The sequence below is a fragment of the Pristiophorus japonicus genome, chromosome 1, assembly GCF_044704955.1.
Source record: "Pristiophorus japonicus isolate sPriJap1 chromosome 1, sPriJap1.hap1, whole genome shotgun sequence".
NCBI classification, from domain to species: domain Eukaryota; kingdom Metazoa; phylum Chordata; class Chondrichthyes; family Pristiophoridae; genus Pristiophorus; species Pristiophorus japonicus.
The window spans coordinates 25,892,071-25,916,892 of record NC_091977.1 but is presented as its reverse complement, the minus strand read 5'-3'; the positions used below and the strand labels follow the sequence as shown (position 1 = coordinate 25,916,892).

Sequence of the window (24,822 nt, the reverse complement as noted above, 5' to 3'; positions counted from 1 at the left end):
AAGAAATTGCTTTTGAGAAAGCCAGAAACATTTTATGCTCCAACAAGCTGCTTGATTTGTATAACCCGTGTAAAAGACTCGTGCTAGCATGTGATGCGTCATCGTCCTGAGTCGGGTGTGTATTACAACAAGCTAACTTTGCGATGAAGTTGCAACCTGTCGCCTATGCCTCCAGCAGCTTGTTGAAGGCCGAGAAGGCCTACAGCATGATTGAGAAAAAGGCATTAGCATGTGTGTTCGGGGTAAAGAAAATGCATCAGTGCCTGTTTGGCCTCAAATTTGAGCTGGAAACCGATCACAAGCCCCTCATTTCCCTGTTCGCTGAAAACAAGGGGATAAATACTAATGCCTGAGCCCGCATACAAAGATGGGCACTCACGCTATCAGCGTATAACTGTACCATCCGCCATAGGCCAGGCACCGAGAACTGTGTGGATGCTCTCAGTCGGCTACTATTGCCCACCACTGGCTGGAAATGGCGCAGCCTGCAAACATGTTGATGGTGGCGCAGCCCACAGACTTGTTGATGGTCATGGAAGTGTTTGAAAATGATAAATCACCTGTCACGACCCGCCAGATTAGGACTTGGACCAGCCAAGATCCTCTGCTGTCCCTAGTAAAAAACTGTGTACTGCATGGGAGCTGGGCCAGCATCCCCATTGAAATGCAAGAGCTAATCAAGCCATTCCAGCGGCGAAAGAACGAGCTGTCCATTCAGGCAGACTGCCTGTTGTGGGGTAACTGCGTCGTGCTACCCAAAAAGGGCAGCGAGACGTTCATCTCGGATCTCCACAGCACACACCCGGGTATAGTAATGATGAAAGCGATAGCCAGATCCCACGTGTGGTGGCCCGGTATCGACTCTGACTTAGAATCCTGTGTACGGCAATGCCGCGTGTATGCTCAGGTGAGCAACGCGCCCAGAGAGGCACCACTAAGTTTGTGGTCCTGGCCCTCCAGACCATGGTCGAGGATCCATGTCAACTATGCGGACCCATTTCTCGGTAAAATGTTCCTGTTGGTGGTGGATGCTTTTTCAAAATGGATTGAATGTGAAATAATGTTGGGAAGCACTGCCACCGCCACCATTGAAAGCCTGAGGCCATGTTTGCCACCCACGGCCTGCCTGACATACTGGTCAGTGACAACGGGCCATGTTTCATCAGTGCCGATTTGAAAGAATTCATGATTCGCAATGGGATCAAACATGTCACCTCGGCCCCGTTTAAACCAGCCTCCAATGGGCAGGCAGAGCGGGCAGTACAAACAATCAAACAGAGCCTTAAATGAGTCACAGACGGCTCACTCCAAACCCGCCTGTCCCAAGTACTGCTCAGCTACCGCACGAGACCCCACTTGCTCACAGGGGTGCCCCCGGCTGAGCTACTCATGAAAAGGACACTTAAAACCAGACTCTCGCTGGTTCACCCCAACCTGCATGATCAGGTAGAGAGCAGGCGGCAGCAACAAAATGTAAACGATGGTCGCACCACTGTGTCACGGGAAATTGATCTGAATGACCCTGTGTATGTGCTAAACTATGGACATGGTCCCAAGTGGATCGCTGGCATGGTGATAGCTAAAGAAGGGAATAGGGTGTTTGTAGTCAAACTAGACAATGGACAAATTTGCAGAAAGCACCTGGACCAAACGGGGCTGCGGTTCACAGACTGCCCTGAACAACACCTTTTCTGAGCCCACAACACACATCATAATGATCAGCAACATCACCCCGGACCAGGAAATTGAACCCATCACGCCCAACATCCCAGCAAGGCCAGGCTCACCCAGCAGCCCTGCAGGGCCAACAACACACCAGCCCAGCGAGGGCACAGCCAACACACCAGAACAGACATTTGTACCGAGGCGGTCCACCAGGGAAAGTAAGGCTCCTGACCGCCTCATCTTGTAAATAGCTTTCACTTTGACTTTGCGGGGGAGTGATGTTGTGTATCTGTAAAGCATACACTTCCATGTTCCGCCACCAGGGAGCGCATCCCCTGAAGTCCCAAGGGATCCCAGCATCCCTTGGGAGTACTGTATATAAGCCGGCCCCTAAAGCCTGTTCCTCACTCTGGAGTGTCTTAATAAAGACTGAGGTCACTGTTACTTTAACCTCCCTGTGTGCAGTCTCATCTGTGTTAGGAACACAATACCCTCCAGTCCATAGGAACTGATCCAGGGTCGATAGACTGTTGGAAAATGATCACTAATGCATCCTTTCTAGGGCCACTTCCTTAAGTACACTGGGATGCAGACTATCAGACCCTGGTGATTTATCGGCCTTCAATCCCATCAATTTCCCAAACACAATTTCCTGCCTAATAAGGATTTCCTTTCTCATTAAACATCACCCAGTCGAGGATGGCCAGCTCTTTCGTTGGTTCCTCGACATATTGGTCTAGAAAACCGTCCCGAATACACTATAGGAAATCCTCCTCCACCGTATTGCTACCAGCTTTGAATCTGATTTTCAGCTAGTCGGTGGCCAATTTCTGAGTTGCATCCATCTCCAAATAGAACATGGGATTTGAGAAAGCTAGAATTAAAGTTAGGTAAACAGATTTAAAGTTCCTCTTTTAAAAACAAAAAGGTTTTCATAGAAAGATTAAGAAAGAAAGTGAATTTATATAGCGTCTTTCATGACCTTAGGATTTCCCATAGTGATTTACAGCTAATGAAGTACTTTTTACAGTGTAGTCACTGTTGAAATATCGGAAATGCATCAGCCAATTTGTGCACAGCAAGCTCCCATGAACACCAATGAGCAATGACCAGATAATAGGTTTTAGTGATGTTGGTCGAGGGATAAATATTAACCATGACACCGGGGAGAATTCCCCTACTCTTCCACGAGTAGTGCCCTGGGATCTTTCACAATTGAGAGGGCAGACGGGGCCTTAAAATCTTCTGGCTGACTTCACAAACTTGAGCTCCCGACGCATCTCGGGGAATTTGGTTTAGCATCTTATCGGAAACATAGCACGTCCACGGTACTACACTGGAGTTTTCAAGCCCAACTGGTTCAGTAATGTCCTTTAGGGAAGGAAATCTGCTGTCCTTACCCGGTCTGGCCTATATGTGACTCCAGACCCACAGCGATGTGGTTGACTCTTAACTGTCCTCTGAAAGGCCGAGCAAGCCACTCCGCTGCACAGAACCTCTATGACAAAGTCAGCACTGTCGGAGTACCTGCACCACAAGGACTGCAGCGGATCATAGAAGGTGGATCACCACCACCTTCCCAAGGGCAATTAGGGATGGGCAATAAATGCTGGCCTTGCCAGCGATGCACACATCCCATGAACCAATAAAATAAAAAAAGGTCTCTGGAGTGGGACTTGAGCCTTCAACCTTCTGCCTCAGGTAAGAGTGCACATCATCATGGCGGTCCCTCGAACGAGGATGACTTGCTTCCACGAGTTCACAGGTGCTTCGATGAAGGACCCGATGTTCCAGTCCTGAACTCCAATTGAGGGGGTGGAAGATGCCTGTCATGTATTCAACCAGCATTGTAACCCATGTATAAACTGACCGAAGTTGTACACCGTGAGAACACTGACCACTAGGTGGGAGACACTCCTAACCTAGACCTTCAGGTATAAAAGGGGAAGCTCCACCCACCTTCATCACTTGAGTGCTAAGGAATAAAGGACAGGTCACAGACTGACCTTCTCTCAAGCATGGGCCTCGTGTGCATTTATACTGTGTAGTAAGGACGTATCAATGGCGACAAGAAACTGGGATTTAAACCACGCGAGCATGGCCACTAGCAGAACAGACGAGAGGTACTGTGTTAAGGAATGGTTGGGACAGAGATTCAACATTGTTAAAGCAGCACACAGTTCTCCAGGCAGACAAGGGCAGTCAGGCATGCCCCAACATGTAGTCGAACCCAGAGGGGGAGTTCGACAGAGACAATGGCAAGCTGAACAGCAATTCACGCCATTGCAAGGGACAATGCGGTCACTAATGGGGCCATCAACACCTGTTAATGGTGCGCTCCAGGACAATAACAGGGGCAGTCAGGGACGATCGACTGGCAAGGGACCTTTTGTTTCAAACCGCAACTCATGCTGGAGGCGTGGAGGCATACATTCAGCCGGAGTTTGCAGAGATGAGCAAAATACCTGCAGAAATTGCAGAAATGGACACTGGGGGAAATCGCTGGAAGCTGAAGTTCAGCGAGTTCATGTGGAGCATGTTTACAGTTCATACACGAGGATGCCACCGATAATGATGAAAGTGCTCCTCAATGGCATCCCAGTATCAATGGAGTTAGACACGGGTGCCAGCCAGTCCCTGATGGGTATCAAACAGTTCGAAAAGGCCAGGAGGCCAAAATTATCGCCGATTGACGCACAGCTACGGACTTACAAAAAGCAGATCATTCCAGTGCTAGGCAGCGCCATGGTAGTCGTGACCCACAAAGATTCGGAGAACAGGTTGCCACTCTGGATTGCCCCAGGGGATGGTCCCGCACTACTGGGGAGGAGTTGGCTTGCTGTCATGAACTGGAAATGGGGCGATGTCAATGCAATTTCCTCTGTGGAGCGAGTATCATGCTCACAGGTCCTGGACAAATTTGACTCATTATTTCAACCCGGCATTGGCACTTTCATGGGGGCCAAGGTAGTGATTCACATAAACCCGGACGCCAGACCAGTACACCACAAGGCCAGAGCGGTGCCATACGTGATGTGGGAAAAGATAGAAGGTGAATTGGACCGCCTGTTGAGGGAAGGCATCATCTCGCCAGTCGAATTCAGTGACGGGGTGAGCCCGATTGTGCCGGTGCTCAAGGCGGATGGGTCGGTCAGGATATGTGGCGATTACAAGGCCACCATCAATCGGGTGTCACTCCAAGACCAATACCCGCTACCGAGAGCGGAGGACCTCTTTGCGACGCTATCCGGTGGCAAACCTTTTTCAAAATTGGACCTGACCTCAGCTTACATGACCCAGGAGCTGGCAAGTGAGTCGAAGAAGCTGACCACCATCACGACACACAAGGGGTTGTTTGAGTACAACAGATGTCCGTTCGGGATTCGCTCGGCCGCCGCGATCTTCCAACGAAATATGGAAAGCCTCCTCAAGTCAATTCCAGGGACGGTGGTTTTTCAGGACGACATCCTCATTACGGGTTACGATACTGAAGAACACCTCCACAACCTGGAGGAGGTGCTACGCAGACTGGACCGGGTAGGTCTGCGACTGAAAAAGGTGAAGTGCGTCTTCCTAGCGCCAGAGGTAGAATTCCTGGGGATGAAGGTAGCAACACACGGGATCAGCCCTACTGCATCCAAGACGGAAGCGATCCAGAGAGCACCCAGACCACGTAACACGACAGAGCTACGTTCGTTCCTGGGGCTCCTGAACTATTTTGGTAACTTTCTTCCCAAATTGAGCATGCTGCTAGAGCCGCTACACATGCTCCTACGCAAAGGTCGCGAATGGGTCTGGGGGGACAGCCAGGAAAGGGCTTTTAATAGAGCACGCAATTTGTTATGTTCCAACAATCTGTTAACGCTATATGACCCATGTAAGAAACTTGTGTTAACGTGCGATGCGTCGTCCTATGGTGTTGGGTGTGTGTTGCAGCATGTCAATGTCAAGGGTCAGTTACAGCCATTAGCTAATGCCTCCAGGAGTCTGTCCCAGGCAGAAAGGGGCTACGGGATGGTAGAAAAGGAAGCGCTCGCATGTGTATATGCGGTAAAGAAAATGCACTAGTACCTGTTTGGCAGGAAATTTGAGCTGGAGACAGATCACAAACCCCTAACGTCCCTTTTGGCCGACAACAAGGCCATAAATGCAAATGCATCGGCCCGCATACAGAGGTGGGCACTCACGTTAGCTGCCTATGACTACACAATTCGGCACAGACCGGGCACCGAAAACTGCGCTGATGCACTCAGCAGGCTCCCACTAGCCACCACTGAGGGGGCTACCGAGCATGGTGCTGAGATGGTCATGGCTGTTGAAGCATTCGGAAGCGAAGGCTCACCCGTGACAGCCCGTCAGATTAAAGTCTGGACAAATAGAGACCCGCTATTGTCTCTAGTCAAGAAATATGTCCTGAATGGGGACTGGGCAGCCATGTACAGGGCATGCCCTGCGAAATTTAAACCATTTCACAGGCGCAAGGATGAACTCTCGATTCAGGCCGATTGCCTACTGTGGGGAAACCGCGTAGCCATGTCCCAGATGGGCAGAGAGGTATTTATCAGAGAACTTCACAATGGGTACCCAGGCATTGTCACGATGAAGGCAATTGCCAGGTCACATGTTTGGTGGCCAGGGATAGACGCAGATCTGGAACTTTGTGTTCGCAGGTGCAACACGTGTGCCCAGCTGGGCAATGCGCCCAGGGAAGCCCCCCTTAGCCCCTGGCCATGGCCCGCCAAGTCTTGGTCATGCATCCATGTGGACTACGCAGGTCCTTTCATGGGGAAAATGTTTTTGGTTGTAGTAGACGCCTACTCCAAATGGATCGAGTGTGACATTTTAAATTCAAGCACATCCTCTGCCACGGTAGAAAGTCTACGGGCAATGTTCGCCGCCCACGGTCTACCGGACATCTTGGTCAGCGACAATGGCCCGTGCTTCACAAGCACTGAATTCCAGGACTTCATGGCAGGCAATGGAATTAACCATGTCAGAACGGCACCGTTCAAGCCGGCCTCAAACGGCCAGGCAGAACGAGCAGTGCAGATAATCAAACAGGGGATGCTCAGATTCCAAGGGGGTTCCCTACAAACCCGCTTATCACGCCTCCTGTTGGCTTATAGATCCCGACCACACTCGCTCACAGGGGTTCCACCCGCAGAGCTACTAATGAAAAGGACGCTCAAAACCCGATTATCCCTTATACACCCCACCATGAAAGAAATTGTCGAGAGCAGGCGCCAGTCACAATATCACTACCATGACAGGAATGCGAGGGCGCGATGTATTGATGTAAATGATCCTGTTTTTGTCCTCAACTACGCTGCAGGGCCCAAATGGCTCACAGGCACTGTGGTTGCCAAAGAGGGAAATAGGATTCTGGTAGTTAAACTTACCAATGGACAAATCTGCCGCAAACATGTGGATCAAACAAAAAGGAGGTTCAGCAACCCCATAGAAGAAGCAGAGGAAGAGAACGATATAGAGTTCACTCCACCACAGGTGACCGAACACCGGAACCAAAGGGAGGAGAGCCCAGTCACTGTGGGCAGTCCGGACAGGCCTGAGGCACTGCAAACAGCAGACACTCAGGCCAGCGCCCAACAACCGGAGCCCCAACTCAGGCGCTCTACTAGGGAGCGTAAACCACCAGAGAGACTCAACCTGTGATCCCAATAAGACTTTGGGGGAGGAGGTGATGTCATGTATTCAACCAGCATTGTAACCCATGTATAAACTGACCTAAGTTGTACACCGTGAGAACACTGACCACTAGGTGGGAGACACTCCTAACCTGGACCTTCAGGTATAAAAGGGGAAGCTCCACCCACCTTCATCACTTGAGAGCTAAGGAATAAAGGACAGGTCACAGACTGACCTTCTCTCAAGCATGGGCCTCGTGTGCATTTATACTGTGTAGTAAGGACGTATCAATGCCTGTCCGTGAATTTTTTAAACGTGTGGTGACTGTTGCACACCAGCCATCACACGGACTCGACAGAGCCAGGTCTTGATCCAGAGGCAAGGATTTACCAAGACGACTGGAGACCAGCTCTGCTGCATGGACCTAATACGCGCACATATCGCAGTGTGGGCTGGCCTGTGCTGCCCCTGGGCCCTCGGCTCTTCTGGGCCCCATACCCTCATCTGCTGCACCTCCGCCATGATCTCTCGCTGCTCCTCCGCCACAAACATTCACTGCATCTCGCCACAAACATTCGCCGCTCATCCACCCCGACCTTCCCACTCCTCTGTACACAGGCCCTGTCAATGTTCCCACTCACGCTCCAAAATGGCGACCAGGGTTTTGATGATGTCACCCAGTCACCCATCTCAAAAGCGTCGCACACTTGGAGCAGCTCACGCTGGAGGTTGAAGTGGTATGCCGCTCCAGCTCTTTGATAGCCCGACCTGCGGAGCTGTTCTCTCGCAGGTGGGGGAGCCACGACCCACTGAGCCACAGCTGACACCAAGGCTAAACAAAGTAAAATTAGTTGAAGTTAAATAAAATGACTAAAAGTAGGTGTGAACGAGGAAGAATAGAGGGAATGGAAAGATGGGGAGTGGGTCAAGCTTTTATTTGGGATTGTATTTTAAATATTTATTTTGCTTGTGTAGATTTAATATTACAGTAATAAAGTTACACTTCACAGTTAAAGTAATTAGCAAACGAACCAGAGGTGACATGAGGAATATTTTTCTAACACAGCATGTTTTTACGATCTGGAACGCACTGCCTGAAAAGATGCGGTGAAAGCAGATTCAATAGTAACGTTAAAAAGGGAATTGGATAAATATCTGGAAGGAGGGCGGGGTGGGGGGATTTGCAGGGATGCGGGGAAAGAGCAGAGGAGGTGGGAACAAATCGGACAGGTCTTTCACAGACCTGGCACAGGCACGATGGGCAGAATGGCCCGCTTCTGTGCTGTCTCGTTCTATGAATCTGTGATTGAACTTGCTTTAACGCCGTGATATTAATGGTTTGTTCAGTTTCACAAATTGCTGGAAAATCATACAATAAAACAGCTGGGTCAGGGAGAATGGTATTTCTCTGGATCTGCCCCATGGCTAAGCATTGGATAATTTATGTGCTGACTATGAGCTGAGAATCAAAGTTACAAAATGACATTTGCCAATACCTGTTGTGTCTGAATTATGTGTGTACACACAGAGATGAGTATATGGAAACCTAGCGATGTGGTAATGAATCCTTTAAGACCTCACTGGTTGTAATTATGCAAAACACACTCTGTTTACAACAAAAGGTTGCTCATCTAGTACGTAAGCCACACCTACCAGGTACACAGCTGATGTAGCCTGCATAATATAAGTGTAGATATTTTATAGTTTTATTACCTCCAGATTCGACCATAAGAATATAAGAACATAAGATATCGGAGCAGAAGTAGGCCACCTGGCTCCTCGAGCCTGCTCCGCCATTCAATAAGATCATGGCTAATCTGATCATGGACTCAGTTCCACTTCCCAGCCCGCTCCCCATAACCCTTTATTCCCTTATTGCTCAAAAATCTGTCTATCTATATTCAACGACCCAGCCTCCACAGCTCTCTGGGGCAGAGAATTCCATAGATTTACAACCCTCTGAGAAAAGAAATTCCTCCTCATCTCAGTTTTAAATGGGCGGCCCCTTATTCTGAGACTATGTCCCCTAGTTTTAGTTTCCCCTATGTGGAAATATCCTTTCTGCATCCACCTTGTCGAGCCTCCTCATTATGTTATATGCTTCGGTAAGATCACCTCTCATTCTTCTGAGCTCAAATGAGTATAGGCCCAACCTACTCAACCAATCTTCATAAGTCAACCACCTCATCTCCGGAATCAACCTAGTAAACCTTCTCTGAACAGCCTCCAATGCACGTATATACTTCCTTAAATACGGAGACCAAAACTGTACACAGTACTCCAGGTGTGGCCTCACCAATACCCTTGTACAGTTGTAGCAGGACTTCTCTGCTTTTATACTCTATCCCTTGCAATAAATGCCAACATTCCATTGCCTTCCTGATTACTTGCTGTACCTGCATACTAACTTTTTGTGCTTCATGCACAAAGACCCCCAGGTCCCTCTGTACTGCAACACTTTGCAATTTTTCTCCATTAAAATTATAATTTGCTTTTCTATTTTTTCTGCCAAAGTGGATAACCTCACAGTTACCCAGATTATACTCTATCTGCCAAATTTTTGCCCACTCGCTTAACCTGTCTATATCACTTTGCAGATTTTTTTGTGTTCTACTCACAATTTGCTTTGCCACCCATCTTTGTATCCTCAGAAAATTTGGTGACATTACACTTCGTCCCTTCATCCAAATCATTAATATAAATTATAAATAGTTGAGGCCCCAGCACCGATTCCTGCGGCACCCCATTAATTACTGTTTGCCAACCGTAAAATGACTCATTTATCCCGACTCTCTGTTTTCTGTTAGTTAGCCAATCTTCTATCCGTGCTATCAGAAGATTGCAGGTTCAGGTCCTGCCACGGTCGAGTAACTCACTGCTTGAAATTTTATATATTTAAAAGGGAGTTAGATATGACCCTTATGGCTAAAGGGATCAAGAGGTATGGAGAGAAAGCAGGAAAGGGGTACCGAGGTTGAATGATCAGCCATGATCTAATTGAATGGTGGTGCAGGCTCGAAGGGCCGAATGGCCTACTCCTGTTTCTATGTTTCTATGTTAATATATTACCCCAACCCTGTGAACTTTTATGTTGTGCAGTGACCTATTATGTGGCACCTTAACCAATGCCTTCTGGAAATCCAAATACACCACATCCACTGGTTCCCCCTTATCCACCCAGCTCGTTACATCCTCAAAGATCTCCAGCAAATTTGTCAAACACGATTTCCCTTTCATAAAACCATGCTGACTCTGCTTGATTGAATTATGCTTTTTGAAATGCCCACTACTGCTTCCTTAATAATGGACTCCAGCCTTTTCCCAACGACAGATTTTAGGCTAACCAGTCTATAGTTTCCTGCTTTTTGTATTACCTCTTTCGTGATCGTGATTGTATTAAGTTCCTCCCTCCCTATAGCACCTTGATTATTCACTATTGGGATATTTTTAGTGTTTTCTACCATGAAGACCAATACAAAATATTTGTTCAACGTCTCTGCCATTTCCATGATCTCCATTATTAATTCCTCAGTCTCATCCTCTCGGGGACCAACATTAACTTTAGCCACTCTTTTCCTTTTTATGTATCTGTAGAAACTCTTACTATTCTGTTTTTCTATTTTGTGCTAGTTTACATTCCAATGATCTCCTGTCCTGTCTCCCATCTTCCTCTCTCTGTAAATTTTAGTTCATCTAAAATTCTGTTGCCTGTATCCTAACTTGCACCATTACCTGTTCACCTATTATCCCAGGCAGGGAAGTGGAGCTGAGTCCATGATCAGATCAGCCATGATCTTATTAAATGGTGGAGCAGGCTCGGGGGCCAAATGGCCTACTCCTGCTCCTATTTCTTATGTTCTTATATTCTGGGTTCGCTGACCTGCATTGGCTCCCGGTCCAATAACGCCTCAAATTTAAAATTCTGATTCTTGTGTTCAAATCCTTCCATGGGCTTCTCTGCTCCCCATCTCTGTAACGCCCTCCAACCCCGCAACTCCCACAGTCCCTCCTCCAAAAATGTCTGCGGATGCTGGAACAGTTTTAGCTTTCAAGACTGAAATGGATAGATTTTTGTTAGGTGAGTGTCTCATGGGATATGGAATAAAGGCGGGTGGCTGAAGTTAAGGTACTGATCAACCATGATGTAAATGAATGCTGGAGCAAGCTCGAGGGGCTTAATGGCCAACTCCTGTTCCGAATGTTCCTATGAAGAAAATCACTTGGAGATTGCAATCTTTTACTGTGTCCTGATAGGGAAGATAATTTGCAAAATGAATGATATATAGAGGCACAGGGCACAAACTAAAGAGCAGAAAAACCATGGAGCTAAAAATTCGTCATAGCCCGGTTTGAGGCGGTGACAAGGCCTGGTTGTTAACTTTAGCGCCGGGCGATGTGTACCGGCTCCGACTTGGATATTGGTTTTTAGCACCCCAGGAGGGGAGTGGAGCAACACCCCTCAGGGAGCTAACCCTGATTTTCGGAGCGCTATCGCAGGAGCGCTGCTGAAGTTCTGGTCCTAGGAAGCCGGCATCCCAGTGCCTAAAGGGGAGGTCAGCTGGAACACCAGAAAACTGGAAGAAAATTGCAAGGGAGATTAGCAACAGTGTTGAACACCTAAGAGATATACATTGGTCCAAACAAATTCCATTTTAACCGCCCACCTGCTCACCCACGGAAATATCGCCCCGGCAGCTTCTTCGGGACGTCTGCTTTCCCGGCCGGACGTTACGGCAGGCGAGAGCATTCAATTTCACGACCGCGGCGCTAAGGGGGCATTGCACACTCACTGATGTTACCAAGTGGGTGGCGCTAGATTGCGTAGCGCTCACTCTTAGCGCCCGCCGGTAAACCTCCACTGAAGGTCGCGGGAGGCGCTGCCAGTGCGGTGCTCAGTCAGTAAGAGCTTAGTGCCCGGGCGCTAACAGATGGAGCTAACAGGTGGCTAACCAACTGAACGTCTAGCCCCACATTTCTAAAGGAAATCTACAAAGAAGGCACTTTTCAAATTTAATAATGCAACACACGTTACTATGGTTAAAGACTGGAGTAGAAATCTCTACACTAACTTACCTTGAACGATATTTCATACTGCTCCCCGCCCCAGATTTCCAGTCCTGGATCATAGCCTCCCAATTCCCAGAACCACCGTTGATCGACAGCAAACAGGCCTCCAGCCATAACAGGGGACCTGAAAGATAAAATTGACACTGACTGCACTGCATCAATCCTTCCATTTAGGGGGGTATCAAGGTTTGTTGCAATAGAAAATCGATGAAGTAAAGGGACGTGCAACCCTGCTGCTATTTGCCAACTGTAATGTCAGCTGAATCTAAATGAGAATGTAAGAATACAATGAAGGTCTGGACAGACTAAACATGAACAAAAAATATTCCTAGGGAACGAGAGGGTGCAGCGTTGAGTTCTGAGCATCACACCATTGGAAGAATATCCTGGCCATACACCATAAAAAGGATACACTGGAGGGATTGCAACATAGATTTAACAGATTTAATATGTGGACGCCAACGGTTACATTACGAGGGGAGATTACACAACTAGGGCTGTATTCCCTAGAATGTAGAAGTTTAAGGGCTGATTTGATTGAAATTTTGCACATATTTAGGAGAACGGACAGGGTAGATCGAGAGAAACTATTTCCGCACTCCCAGTGCAGTACTGAGGGAGTGCTGCACTGTCAGAGTTGTCGTCTTTTAGATGAAAGTTTGAGATAGTGTCCTGGCCAATATTTATCCCTCAATCAGCATAACAAAAACAGAATACCTGGTCATTATCACATTGCTGTTTGTGAGAGCTTGCTGTGCTTGCCACATTTCCCATTTTACAACAGCGACTACACTCTAAAAAGCAATTCATTGGCTGTAATGCACTTTTAAAGAAAGCCTCGCAATTATATAGGGCTTTTCACGACCACAGGATGTCCCAAAACGCTTTACAGCCAATGAAGTACTCTTGAAATGGTGTCCTAAGGTCATGAAATGCGCTGTATAAATGTAAGTCTTGTTTTCTTTTTAATGCTGACACTGAGTGGCTGAAATGTGAAAGGATTTATTCCCCAGTGCTGATATTCCGACCCTAAAAACTTAAAAGGGAAATAAAACCCATTTAGTAGTTCCCAATTGAATCAAATGGCTAAAATGAAGGTTGTATCATAGAATCATAGAAATTTACAGCACAGAAGGAGGCCATTTCGGCCCATCATGTCTGCGCCGGCCGACTAAGAGCTATCCAGCCTAATCCCACTTTCCAGCATTTGGTCCGTAGCCCTGTAGGTTACGACACTTCAAGTGCACATCCAAGTATCTTTTAAATGTGGTTAGGCTTTCTGCCTCTACCACCCTTTCAGGCAGTGAGTTCCAGACCCCACCACCCTCTGGGTGAAGAAATTTCCCTTCATATCTCCTCTAAACCTCCCCCCAATTACTTTAAATCTATGTCCCCTGGATGTTGACCCCTCTTCCAAGGGAAACAGGTCCTTCCTATCCACGCTATCCAGGCCCCTCATAATTTTATACACCTCAATCAGGTCTTCCCTCAGCCTTCTCTGTTCCAAAGAAAACAGACCCAGCATCTCCAATCTTTCCTCATGGCCAAAATTCTCCAGTCTAGGCAACATTCTTGTCGGGAGTGAGAACGGTGTCTTTCAATCACCCATAGCTCTGAAAGACTTTGACCACATGCGAGAGAAAGGGTGAGATATTTCAACATCTAATGTTGCTCCGCGCGTAGTTTTTGACTATTACATTAGAGCTCATGCCAGCAGGGCTCCAAGAACCAGTCATTTACACTGCAGTCTTCTTCCCCCTCAATTACTCCCATTACACAAAGAAGCAACTTTGTTCACTCTTTCGCCGCAGATGCTGGTGACAGGATTTCTCATCCTTTAACGACAGTCATTGTGCCAAAATTGTCAACATGATGCCAATTAGATCTAATATCCAGAACCCTGGGGAGAGATGTGAGAAGCTCATTGCAAACCACTGCAGCCGAATATTTGCTCGAGATGAAACTTAAACTTAAAGGTTTCAAGCAGAAGCTGTTTGCAGTGAATGCAATATAAACACAAGGGACATAAGAACATAAGAATTAGGAGGAGTAGGCCCTACGGCCCCTCGAGCCTGCTCCGCCATTCAATAAGATCATGGCTGATCTGATCTTGGCCTCAACTCCACTTTCCTGCCTGTTCCCCAGAACCCTTGGCTCCCCTGTAGTTCAAAAGTCTGTCTATCTCCGCCTTATATACATTCAATGACTCAGCCTCCACAGCTCTCTGGAGTAGAGAATTCCAAAAAGAGAAGAAATTCCTCTGAGAGAGGAAATTCTTCCTCATCTCCGTCTTAAATGGCCGGCTCCTTATTCTGAAACTATGCCCACTCATTCTAGATTCTCCCACGAGGGGAAACATCCTCTCAGCATCTACCCTGTCAAACCCCCTCAAAATCTTATCTGGTTCAATTAGGCCACCTCATATTCTTCTAAATTCCAATGAGTTGTAGGATCCGTTTCTAATTGGACTATTAAATATAAAAACACAGAACTTCATCACAGCCCTCAGAAGAGCTGGGCATGAAAGTCTTCTGGACCTGATGGCTTACATCTTAGGGTCTTAAAAGAAGTGGCTGCAGAGATAGTGGATGCATTGGTTGTAATCTACCAAAATTCCCTGGATTCTGGAGCGGTCCCAGCGGATTGGAAAACCGCAAATGTAACGCCTCTATTTAAAAAAGGAGGCAGATAGAAAGCAGGAAACCATAGACCAGTCAGCCTAACATCTGTCATTGGGTAAATGCTGGAGTCCATTATTAAGGAAGCAGTAGTGGGTCATTTGGAAAAGCATAATTCAATCAAGCAGAGTCAGCATAGTTTTATGAAAGGGAAATCATGTTTGACAAATTTGCTGGAGTTTTTTGAGGATGTAACGAGCAGGGTGGATAAAGGGGAACTAGTGGATGTGGTGTATTTGGATTTCCAGAAGGCATTCGATAAGGTGCCACATAAAAGATTACTGCAAAAGCAAATTATAATTTAAATGGAGAAAAATTGCAAAGTGCTGCAGTATAGAGGGACTTGGAGGTCCTTGTGCATGAAATGCAAAATGTTAGTATGCAGGTACAGCAAATTATCAGGAAGGCAAATGGAATGCCGGCCTTTATTGCAAGGGGGATACAGTATAAAAGCAGAGAAGTCCTGTTACAACTGCACAGGGTATTGGTGAGGCCACACCTAGAGTACTGCATACAGTTTTGGTTTCCATATTTACGAAAGGATATACTGTTCAGAGAAGGTTCACGAGGTTAATTCAAGAGATGAAGGGGTTGACTTATGAAGATAGGTTGAGTAGGTTGGAGTTGAGTAACTCATTGGAAGAAGAATGAGAGGTGACCTTAACGAAACATATAAGATAATGAGGCGGCTCGACAAGGTGGCTGCAGAGAGGATATTTCTACTTAATAGGGAAACTAAAACTAAACGACATAGTCTCAGAATAAGGGGCCGCCCATTTAAAACTGAGATGAGGAAGAATTTCTTCTCCCAGAGGGTTGTAAATTAATGGAATTCTCTGCCCTAGCGAACTGTGGAGGCTGGGTCATTGAATATATTTAAGGCGGAGACAGACAGATTTTTGAGTGATAAGGGAATAAAGGGTTATGGGGAACGGGCAGGGAAGTGGAGCTGAGTCCATGATCAGATCAGCCATGATCTTATTGATTGGTGGAGCAGGCTCGAGGGGCCAAATGGCCTACACCTGCTCCTATTTCTTATGTTATGTTCTTAAATTCAGCCATTGCAGCCGAAGACCACAAACCCTCAGGACAATAACACTAATTGCTATACAATGGTTTCTGTCTGAAAAGATACAGGAACATTCACATATTCAATTATCTTAAGGGGTTACAGATAAAGAAGCATACCTTGGACCATGGATCCAGAAAGGCTGGTATCAGTGTAGGCCTCGGCAACGGACCTGGCCCTGAACCATTTGAATATGAATGCTACTAGAAACTAACAATTAGCATTTGCAGTCACCTTGGGAAGGTTACTTTGTCAGACCCCACAGACAGATGGTGGCCAAAGTAATCATGGACATGGCCCTAATACGAGGGGCAATTAGCCATCAAGAGTTCTCTGCTGGAGACATTCACACATTTTTTGATGCGGCCAACGTGTTCACAGGAGGGAACAGGAAATCTGTTTCAAGATTTTGCAAGTTGACTTTGTTTAAAGAAGAACTATTTTCGAGGGGAAAATCACAGAGCACAGCAACAGCAACAGATCATCATCATCATAGGCAGTCCTGCAAATCGAGGATGACTTGCTTCCACGTCAAAAAGTTCACAGTTGTTTCAATGATGGACCTAAAATTCCAGGTTCGAACTACATCGGAAAGGTGGTAGATGCTTGTGCTTGGATTTTTTTAACGTGTGGTGACTGTTGCACACCAGCCACGACACGGGCTTGACAGAGCTTGGTCTTGGTCCAGTAGCAAGGATTAACCAAGACGACTGAGAAACTCACTGATTCCGCTCTTACTGGACACTGGCCTCAGCCCGGTCTGTGGGCGCAGGGATTCGCTTGGACCTCTGGGTGAGCCAGGAAGCTTCCTCATCACCTGGTGAAGGCCTCAGGCCCCGTTTCTGCACTGCAGGGACAGGCCCGGGGGAGTGGGGTCAGTGGCCACCATCTTGCTGATGGCTTCATCCGTGAGGACAGGCCCGGGTTACGGCGCCTGCGCGGCCACCTTGGTGCAGGAATAGCGTGGGCGGGGCTTCAGGGTCCCAGTGACTGGGAGAGAAACAACAACAACTTATAACAGCAACAGAAAGACAGCAGCAACAGCGGTGTCTCCTCGGGACGCAGGCTGCAACTAAGATCCGGGCCTACAGTCAACCTCAGGAGACAGCCGGGGAATTGGAGATTGTATGTTTCTAGTCAAATCAACAGGGTTTTGTGATTGAGTCCGGGTAACTTTATGTGTAACAGTCAAATCACGATGGGTTTAACTGCGTCAAATTGTGCCGATGCAAATTACCCTTTGGTAGTGGCTTGGGGTTTGTTAGTCCCATATAAATCGTAGGGATTTATACTGGGAAGGTAATTGTGTGTAGGTTCAATAGACGAACGAATCTTGGTTGAGCCAAAACCCTGTGCCGTGTGTATTTTCAATCGAGGAGTCAAAGAACTATGTGTAATGGGGGACTAGTATCAGAAATGTTTACAGAGTACAGGCCCAATCTGCTCAATCTTACCTCGTGAGATGTCCCTTTCATCTCAGGACACTATTATTGTTTAATAACTGTGGATAACTTTGTTACATTTAGTCTGATTTCCTAATCACTGTGCATGACACACTGGTGTTAAACCTACCTTTGCAGCCCCTCCCCCACTCTCCTGTTGACCAAGTGGGACAGGCACTGCCTGGTGCAGTACAAAAGGCTGGGGGTTCAATTCCAGGCCAGCAACTGGGGTGAGGAACGGGGGGGAAACTCAGTCAGTGATCACAAGCCAGTGACCATGCTGACAAGTGCTTGTGTGTTTATGAGCATCAGGCGAGGTCACCATTGGTGGTGGCTGTGATGCGCTCCTCGGGGAGACTGCCTGCTGACACTCACTGCTTGTAAAGAAAGAAAGACTTGCATTTATATAGCGCCTTTCACGACCACCAGACATCCCAAAGCTCTTTACAGCCAATGAAGTACTTTGGAAGTGTAGTCACTGTTGTAATGTGGGAAACGGGGCAGCAAGCTCCCATAAACAGCAATGTGATTATAACCAGGTAATCTATTTTTGTTAAGTTGATTGAGGGCTAAATATTGGCCAGGACACTGGGGATAACTTCTCTGCTCTTCTTCGAAATAGTAATATGGGATCTTTTACGTCCACCTGAGAGGGAAGACAGGGACTCGGTTTAATGTCTCATCCGAAAGACGGCACCTTCGACAGTGCAGCACTCCCTCAGCACTGCACTGGAGCATCAGCCTAGATATTTGTGCTCAAGTCCCTGGAGTGGGACTCTGAATCCGCAACCTTCTGACTCAGTGTGCTGCCCACTGAGCCACAGCTGACACAGTGGGTTTGGGGCCAGACAGGAGGATTATGTAGGAAAAATGCTGGAATCTATTATTAGTGACATGGTGACGCGGCAGAGTCAACCCTGATGAAAGGGATACTGTGTTTGACAAATCTGTTAGGTTTTTTGAGGTTGTAACTAACAGGGCAGATAAGGGGGAACCAGTGGATGTGGTGTATTTGGATTTTCAAAAAGCATTTAATAAAGGTGCCACACAAGAGGTTATTACAAATAATTAGGGCTCATGGGTTTGGGCGTAATATACCAGCATGTATTGAGGATTGGTTAACGGACAGAAAACAGAGTAGGAATAAACGGGTGATTTTCGGGTTGGCAGGCTGTAACTAGTGGGGTATCGCAAGAATCAGTGCTTGGGCCCCAGCTATTCACAATCTATATCAATGACTTAGATGAATGTAATGTATCTAAGATTGCTGATGGTACAAAGGTAGGTGAGAAGGTAAGCTGTGAGGAGGATGCAAAGAGGCTGCAAAGCGATCTGGACAGGTTCAGTAAGTGGGCAAGAACGGAAGATGGAATTTAATGTGGAGAAATGTGAAGTTATCCACTTAGGTAGGAAAAATAGAAAAGCAGAATATTTTTTAAACGAGAGACTCGGAAATGTTGCTGTCAGAGGGACCTGGGTGTCCTTGTACGCGAATCACTGAAAGTTAACATGCAGGTACAGCAAGCAATTAGGACAGCAAATGATATGCTAGCCTTTATTACAAAGGGATTGGAGTATAAGAGTAAAGGGGGCCGAAATTGCCCCTTCCCCGAAGGTCTCCTAACACCGGAAATCACGGCCACGCTGCGGAGTGCAATGGCTGCCGACTTTTCGTGTCATGGCTGCCATTGTCAAAGTTCGGCTCCTGTGGTATCCCAGTGGTGACCCGCTCCCCACACCCCCCATAACTGCTCCGCTGCTGCCCATCCGTGCTAAGTGCATCAACACAGTACGCACCGCTGATGTTCCCCGCTCCCCCTCCCCCCACCGATGCCGAAATTGCGTCGAGAAAATCTTCCTTCCGCGAGACGGGGCTAAAACCTGCTTTTTCCCGAGGGTGCAGTGAGGCTGTGGCCTTCTGCAATGGCGGTGCGGCTCCCATTAAAGGGGAGGGCGCACTGCCGCTGCCACCATGTTTTTTTAAAAAATCGGCCGAGTGCCATGTCGGCCTGACAATTATGCCTCCGGGTTCGGCCGGATCGCTAACGGGCAGTCTGGTACCCCCCTCTTGGGCCGAAACCCTCCCCGGTGGCCCCAGTGGACCGAACTTCAGAAATCGCACCGATCTTCCCTTTAAGTGAGATCGGACACGACGTCTTCCCCCAACTTCCTCCCCTCTAGTGTACTCACCACTCCACTTCCGCCCCCATTATGAGCGACTTCCGATCTGCCTGAAACAAAAAAATCCCAAAGGGCGACATATCGCTCAAGAGGCCACCTCAACCACTGCGGCGGTAAAATCAGTAGAAACGGGGTGCGTGTGCCCTGTTTCGGGCGGGGGGCAATTTCGTCCATAAGAAGTCTTATTACAATTATGTCGGGCCTTGGTGAGACCACACCTGGAGTACTGTGCAGTTTTCCTTACTTCAGGAAGGATAGACTTGTCATAGAGCGGGTGCAACGAAGGTTCACTCGATTGACTCCTGGATAAGGGGATTCTGCTCTGAGGATAGATTGAGTAGTCTCGGTTTATATTCTCTAGAGTTTAGAAGAATGAGAGATGGTCTCATTAAACATATAACATTCTTAAGGGGCTTGACAGGGTAGATGCTTCCCCTGGCTGGGGAGTCTAGAACCAGGGGACACAGTCTCAGAATAAGGGGTTGACCATTTAGGACTGAGATGAGGAGAATTTTCTTCACTCAAAGGGTTGTTAAATTTGGAATTCTCTACCCTAGAGAGCTGTGGATGCTCAGTTGTTGAATATATTCAAAACAGAAATTTTTGGATACTAAGGGAATCAGGATTCATGGAGGAAGGTGGAGTTGAGGTAGACAATCAGTATCTGCTTATCGAATGGCAGAGCAGACGCAAAGGACCTGCTCCTGCGTCTTATGTTCTTAGTAATATCAACTTGACCACTTATTGTCACCCAGGCTGGCTGAGAGGGCAGACAGGGACTCAGTTTAATGTTTCACCCGAAAGCTGCCATCTCCAACAGTGCTGCTTTCCCTCAGTACTGCACCGAGCATCAACCTAGATTTTTATGCTCAACTCTCTGGAGTGAGACTTGAACCCACAGCCTCCTGACTCAGAGGTGAGTGTGCTACCCGCTGAGCCACAGCTGACAGCTTTGGGCAACTGCAAGTAGATGCAATTTATATTGAACAAAGTAAATAAGGACGAGTATTGTCAGCGGTGGCTGCGGCAGTGCACACAGGCACTCTTTCTCTTGCGGATGAGGCTTGCACTAATGCTGAAAGATTTTTGACCTTGTGGTGTAGCAAAAGCAATAGACCAACATCATGAGTTCTGTCACTGTGGCTTCTGAGGGAAGTGCAGATTAATCATTGCCATTGCTGCCGCCTTTATCTTCACTCTTTGCCTAATGCATGCAGATACGTAAAGTAAAATGTAACCAAACTGTCAAGTCTTCAATCAGCATCACAATCACAGCGTACTGCAAGTCAACCTGATTGATGGTTTATTGTATTAAATTCTGGAAACACACACTGTATTTCAGTCCAGTGCCATAATTCACAACACATTAGGAGTGCCATCATACTACAAAAAAACCTATATCTATATAGCACGACGTGCAGCTGCCAATGTATGCAGCAGACTGCATCTTGCTGTGTGTCACATTGAGCTTAGTGACAAAGCAGTGTGCACAGATCCAGGGACGGATTAAGGTGGATGCAGGTAGGGCAGTCACCCAGGGCCCAAGCCTAGAGTGGGGCTCATACAGGGTGGAATTAAGGGTAAGGGTAAACAGTATTGACATAAATTGACGTAAATCTGTGGAATTCACTGCCTCAGATAGCTGTGGAAGCTGGGTCAGTGAATAAATTTAAGGCAGAGATGGACAATTTCTTAACCGATAAGAGAATAAGGGGTTATGTGGAGCGGGCAGGGAAGTGGACCCGAGTCATAGATCGGATCAGCCATGATCGTATTGAATGGCAGAATAGGCTTGAGGGGCCTTATGACCTACTCCTGCTCCTATTTCATCTGCTCTTATAAATGACGCAGCAAGAGCGAAGCAAAGCCGCGAGGGCTCAGGCGCATGTTATTCTCCAATTGATGTAAACAGACTCTGGATGCCTTTTATCTAGAGATGCATTCTATACCCATGTCGGGGGCAAAAGAAAGGAAAGAGCACCAGCTACGCGAGGAGCAAGAGACGAGAAGTAGTTAAACTGCTTAAACTAGATCATTTTTCCAACTAAAAACTCAAGATCATGAAGATGAAGGCCGAGACGATGCTGTGCAGTCAACTTCAACAATGAAACCACTAGTGGCACCGGACTCGGAGTTGGAGCTCCAAGTCCAAAAAGTTGAAGAAGTTGAAAACCAACTGCCGCATACTGAGCTGAATGAGGCCCAACTTACGAATGACATTGGGCTGTGGGGAGGCAATATCTCAGAAGACATGCAAAGCCATTGGATTGCAAAAGGTAGTGAGGACTGCCGAAACTGTGATAAAGACTTCCAAAACTCCGGCGTGATTCATGCCAAGGAAGGATGTCGCCGATACTGCTCCAAGTCCTTCGTTACACATGTGCACCCACTAACAGAGGAACATGTGGAGCGAACGTGGCCATGTTATTCACCTTCAAACGGTAGAGTATACTGCTTTGCTTGCCAGGTCACAGTATGAACAAGTAGCCACTTTGCTCATGGGTTTAATGACTGGAAGCATGGAGATGAGAGGATATAATTTGACAGAACAGCCACCAGCATAGAGGAGCCATGGTAGTAATGTCCACTAGACAAGCAGGCACTGGTTATGTGGATGGTCATATTGTCTTCCAGTTTGACACTGAACAGCAGTACTGGTTCAAGGTGCTAGAGCGGGCTGTCTGTGTGATAACCTTTCTCTGTGAACGAGGTCTTTCATTGCGAGGCAGAGACAAAATCGTTGGGTCTCCAAGTAATGGTAATTATCTGAGTGTGTTGGAGGTTCTCGCAAACTACGATGCATTTCTTGTTGAACACATCAAGCAGTTCGCCAACAAAGGCAAAGGGCATCCAACCTTCATACTTGTCTTCCACCACTGATTGTACACTGATTGAAGAACTGATTAGTCTGATGGAGATGAGAGGATATAATTTGACAGAACAGCCACCAGCATAGAGGAGCCATGGTAGTAATGTGCACTAGACAAGCAGGCACTGGTTGTGTGGATGGTCATATTGTCTTCCAGTTTGACACTGAACAGCAGTACTGGTTCAAGGTGCTAGAGCGGGCAAAGTACTTGAGATGATTATCCAGGAATTGAAATCAGTAAAGTTCTATTCAATATTTGTTGATTCAACACCAAATGTCACACACTCAGATCAGCTGACATTTGTCGTCCGCTATGTTCTACCGACTGTTCCTGAGGAAAGGTTCCGAAAGTTCTTGCAGATAATCGGTCATATTGGAACAAGAAATAGCAGAAATAATACTGGCCTTTCTGGATGAGAATGGGATCGACATACAAAATTGTTGCGGATAATCTTATGATAATGCTTCAAATATGAGTGGGAAATACATTAGTGTCCAAACTCATCATCATAGGTAGCCCCTCGAAATCGAGGAAGACTTGCTTCCACTCTTAAAGTGAGTTCTCAGGTGACTGAACAGTCCAAACTATCGAAGAGCGATGCCCATATGCAACGTTTATACCATGCACAGCGCACTCAGTCAACCTTGTGGGGAAAAATAGTGCCAAATGCAGCCCGGTGATCGTCAGATTATTTGACATTGTACAAAAGTTGAACACTTTTCTCTCTGCATCTACGCATCGCTGGCGACTGCTTTATGAAAAACTAAAGCCTTTAGGGCTGCCTGTCGTCAAACAGCTTTCTGCTACTGGATGGTCAGCAAGGTATGAAGCAGTGTCAGCCCTGCTCAAAGGTCACACTCCCATATGCGAAGTGTTGGAATCCTTGGCAACTGACGTGGAGCAGAAAGTTGAATGCCGAAATGAAGCTCAGTTAATCCTTGACAAGCTGGGCGAACTGGATTCAGCTATTCTCATTGCTATTTGGACACAGTCTTGAAACGCTTTCACCTGACCAATCTCTCGCTTCAAGAGACCGACTTGAATCGGAATGTCATGATGTCCTTACTCGAGTCGCTTATCGATTTTGTCAAGACCCAGCAGACAGAGTTTGAGGACTTCGAAGGCCAGAGATTAAACTGTGTGGCCACAACGGGTATAATTCAGCTCGGAGGTACGTCCGGGTACGCAACCGTCGCTATGACGATGGAAACACTGTGCTATCACCCAAGGAGAAATTCAAAACTGAAGTGTTCCTTGTCATCAGTACCTAATCAGTACCTTGAAACAGCATCTTGAAGCATACAAGGAAATCAACTGTAAGTTTGGATTCCTGTCCAAGCTAGCCACTTTCTCGACTCATGAGATCAAGCAAACCGCAGTCAATCCTGCCCGCTCCTATCCCAAAGATCTGGAACCTATGATTGAAAGTGAATTCATCCAGTTTTCTAGCTTGGTGGCATCCGCAACAGAGCTTCAAACCTCAATTTGTGTCAAACAAACTAAGTCACGGAACTGAGAATGTACCAATTCCTCAATACACTCGCCCTCACCCAAATCTTTTCTAACATTGAAATAGCTCTTGGGATATATCTGTCGATGATGGAATAAAATTGCAGTGATGAGCGGTCCTTCTCAAAACTAAAACGCATTAAGGATGAGGTCAGGAACCAAATGGAACAAGATTGACTTAATAGCCTTTCAATCAAGAGCGAAGTACTGAGAGGACTTGATTTCTTGAAAATCACTGACGAGTTTAGCTGACAAAAATCTAGGAACAGACCAATGTAATGTTATACTTGGAGTTGCCTCTGGAGAAAATGGAATGCAAATGACAAATGATGTTCTTCCAAACAAATTGTGCTGTCTTGTTCTAAATTGTTGTCATTGTCGATTTAGTTTCAAAATGTATGGATTTTTAAAATTTACGTGTTGTTGTTTACTGTTTATACAGGGGTACATCAAGGTATCGGTTTGATTGTTTGGAAACATAATAAAATATTAAATGAGTGTCGTCATAGTATCAATGAGAACATAACCTGAGACGTAGACCTGACCCGACTTTGACCTTGACCTAATACATACTCAGTATAGCGCCCTGTGACTTAGCTCACTAATGTAATTTATTGCGAGGTGTAAATGAGAGTAGGGGGGCCCATGGCCAGGGTATTGCCCAGGGCCTGAGGCACTCTTAATCCGTCCCTGCA

General features: G+C 46.8%; 1 protein-coding gene across 1 annotated transcript in view; it reads right to left on the bottom strand.

Moving 5' to 3' along the window:
• The window catches only part of galntl6 (polypeptide N-acetylgalactosaminyltransferase like 6), a 1,584,079-nt gene that overhangs the window by 189,310 nt on the left and 1,369,947 nt on the right, over positions 1 to 24,822 (bottom strand). Inside the window, exon 7 of the mRNA XM_070895622.1 lies at positions 12,385 to 12,502. Coding sequence (XP_070751723.1) covers positions 12,385 to 12,502 — 118 coding nt within the window. The remainder of the gene's footprint in view (positions 1 to 12,384; positions 12,503 to 24,822) is intronic.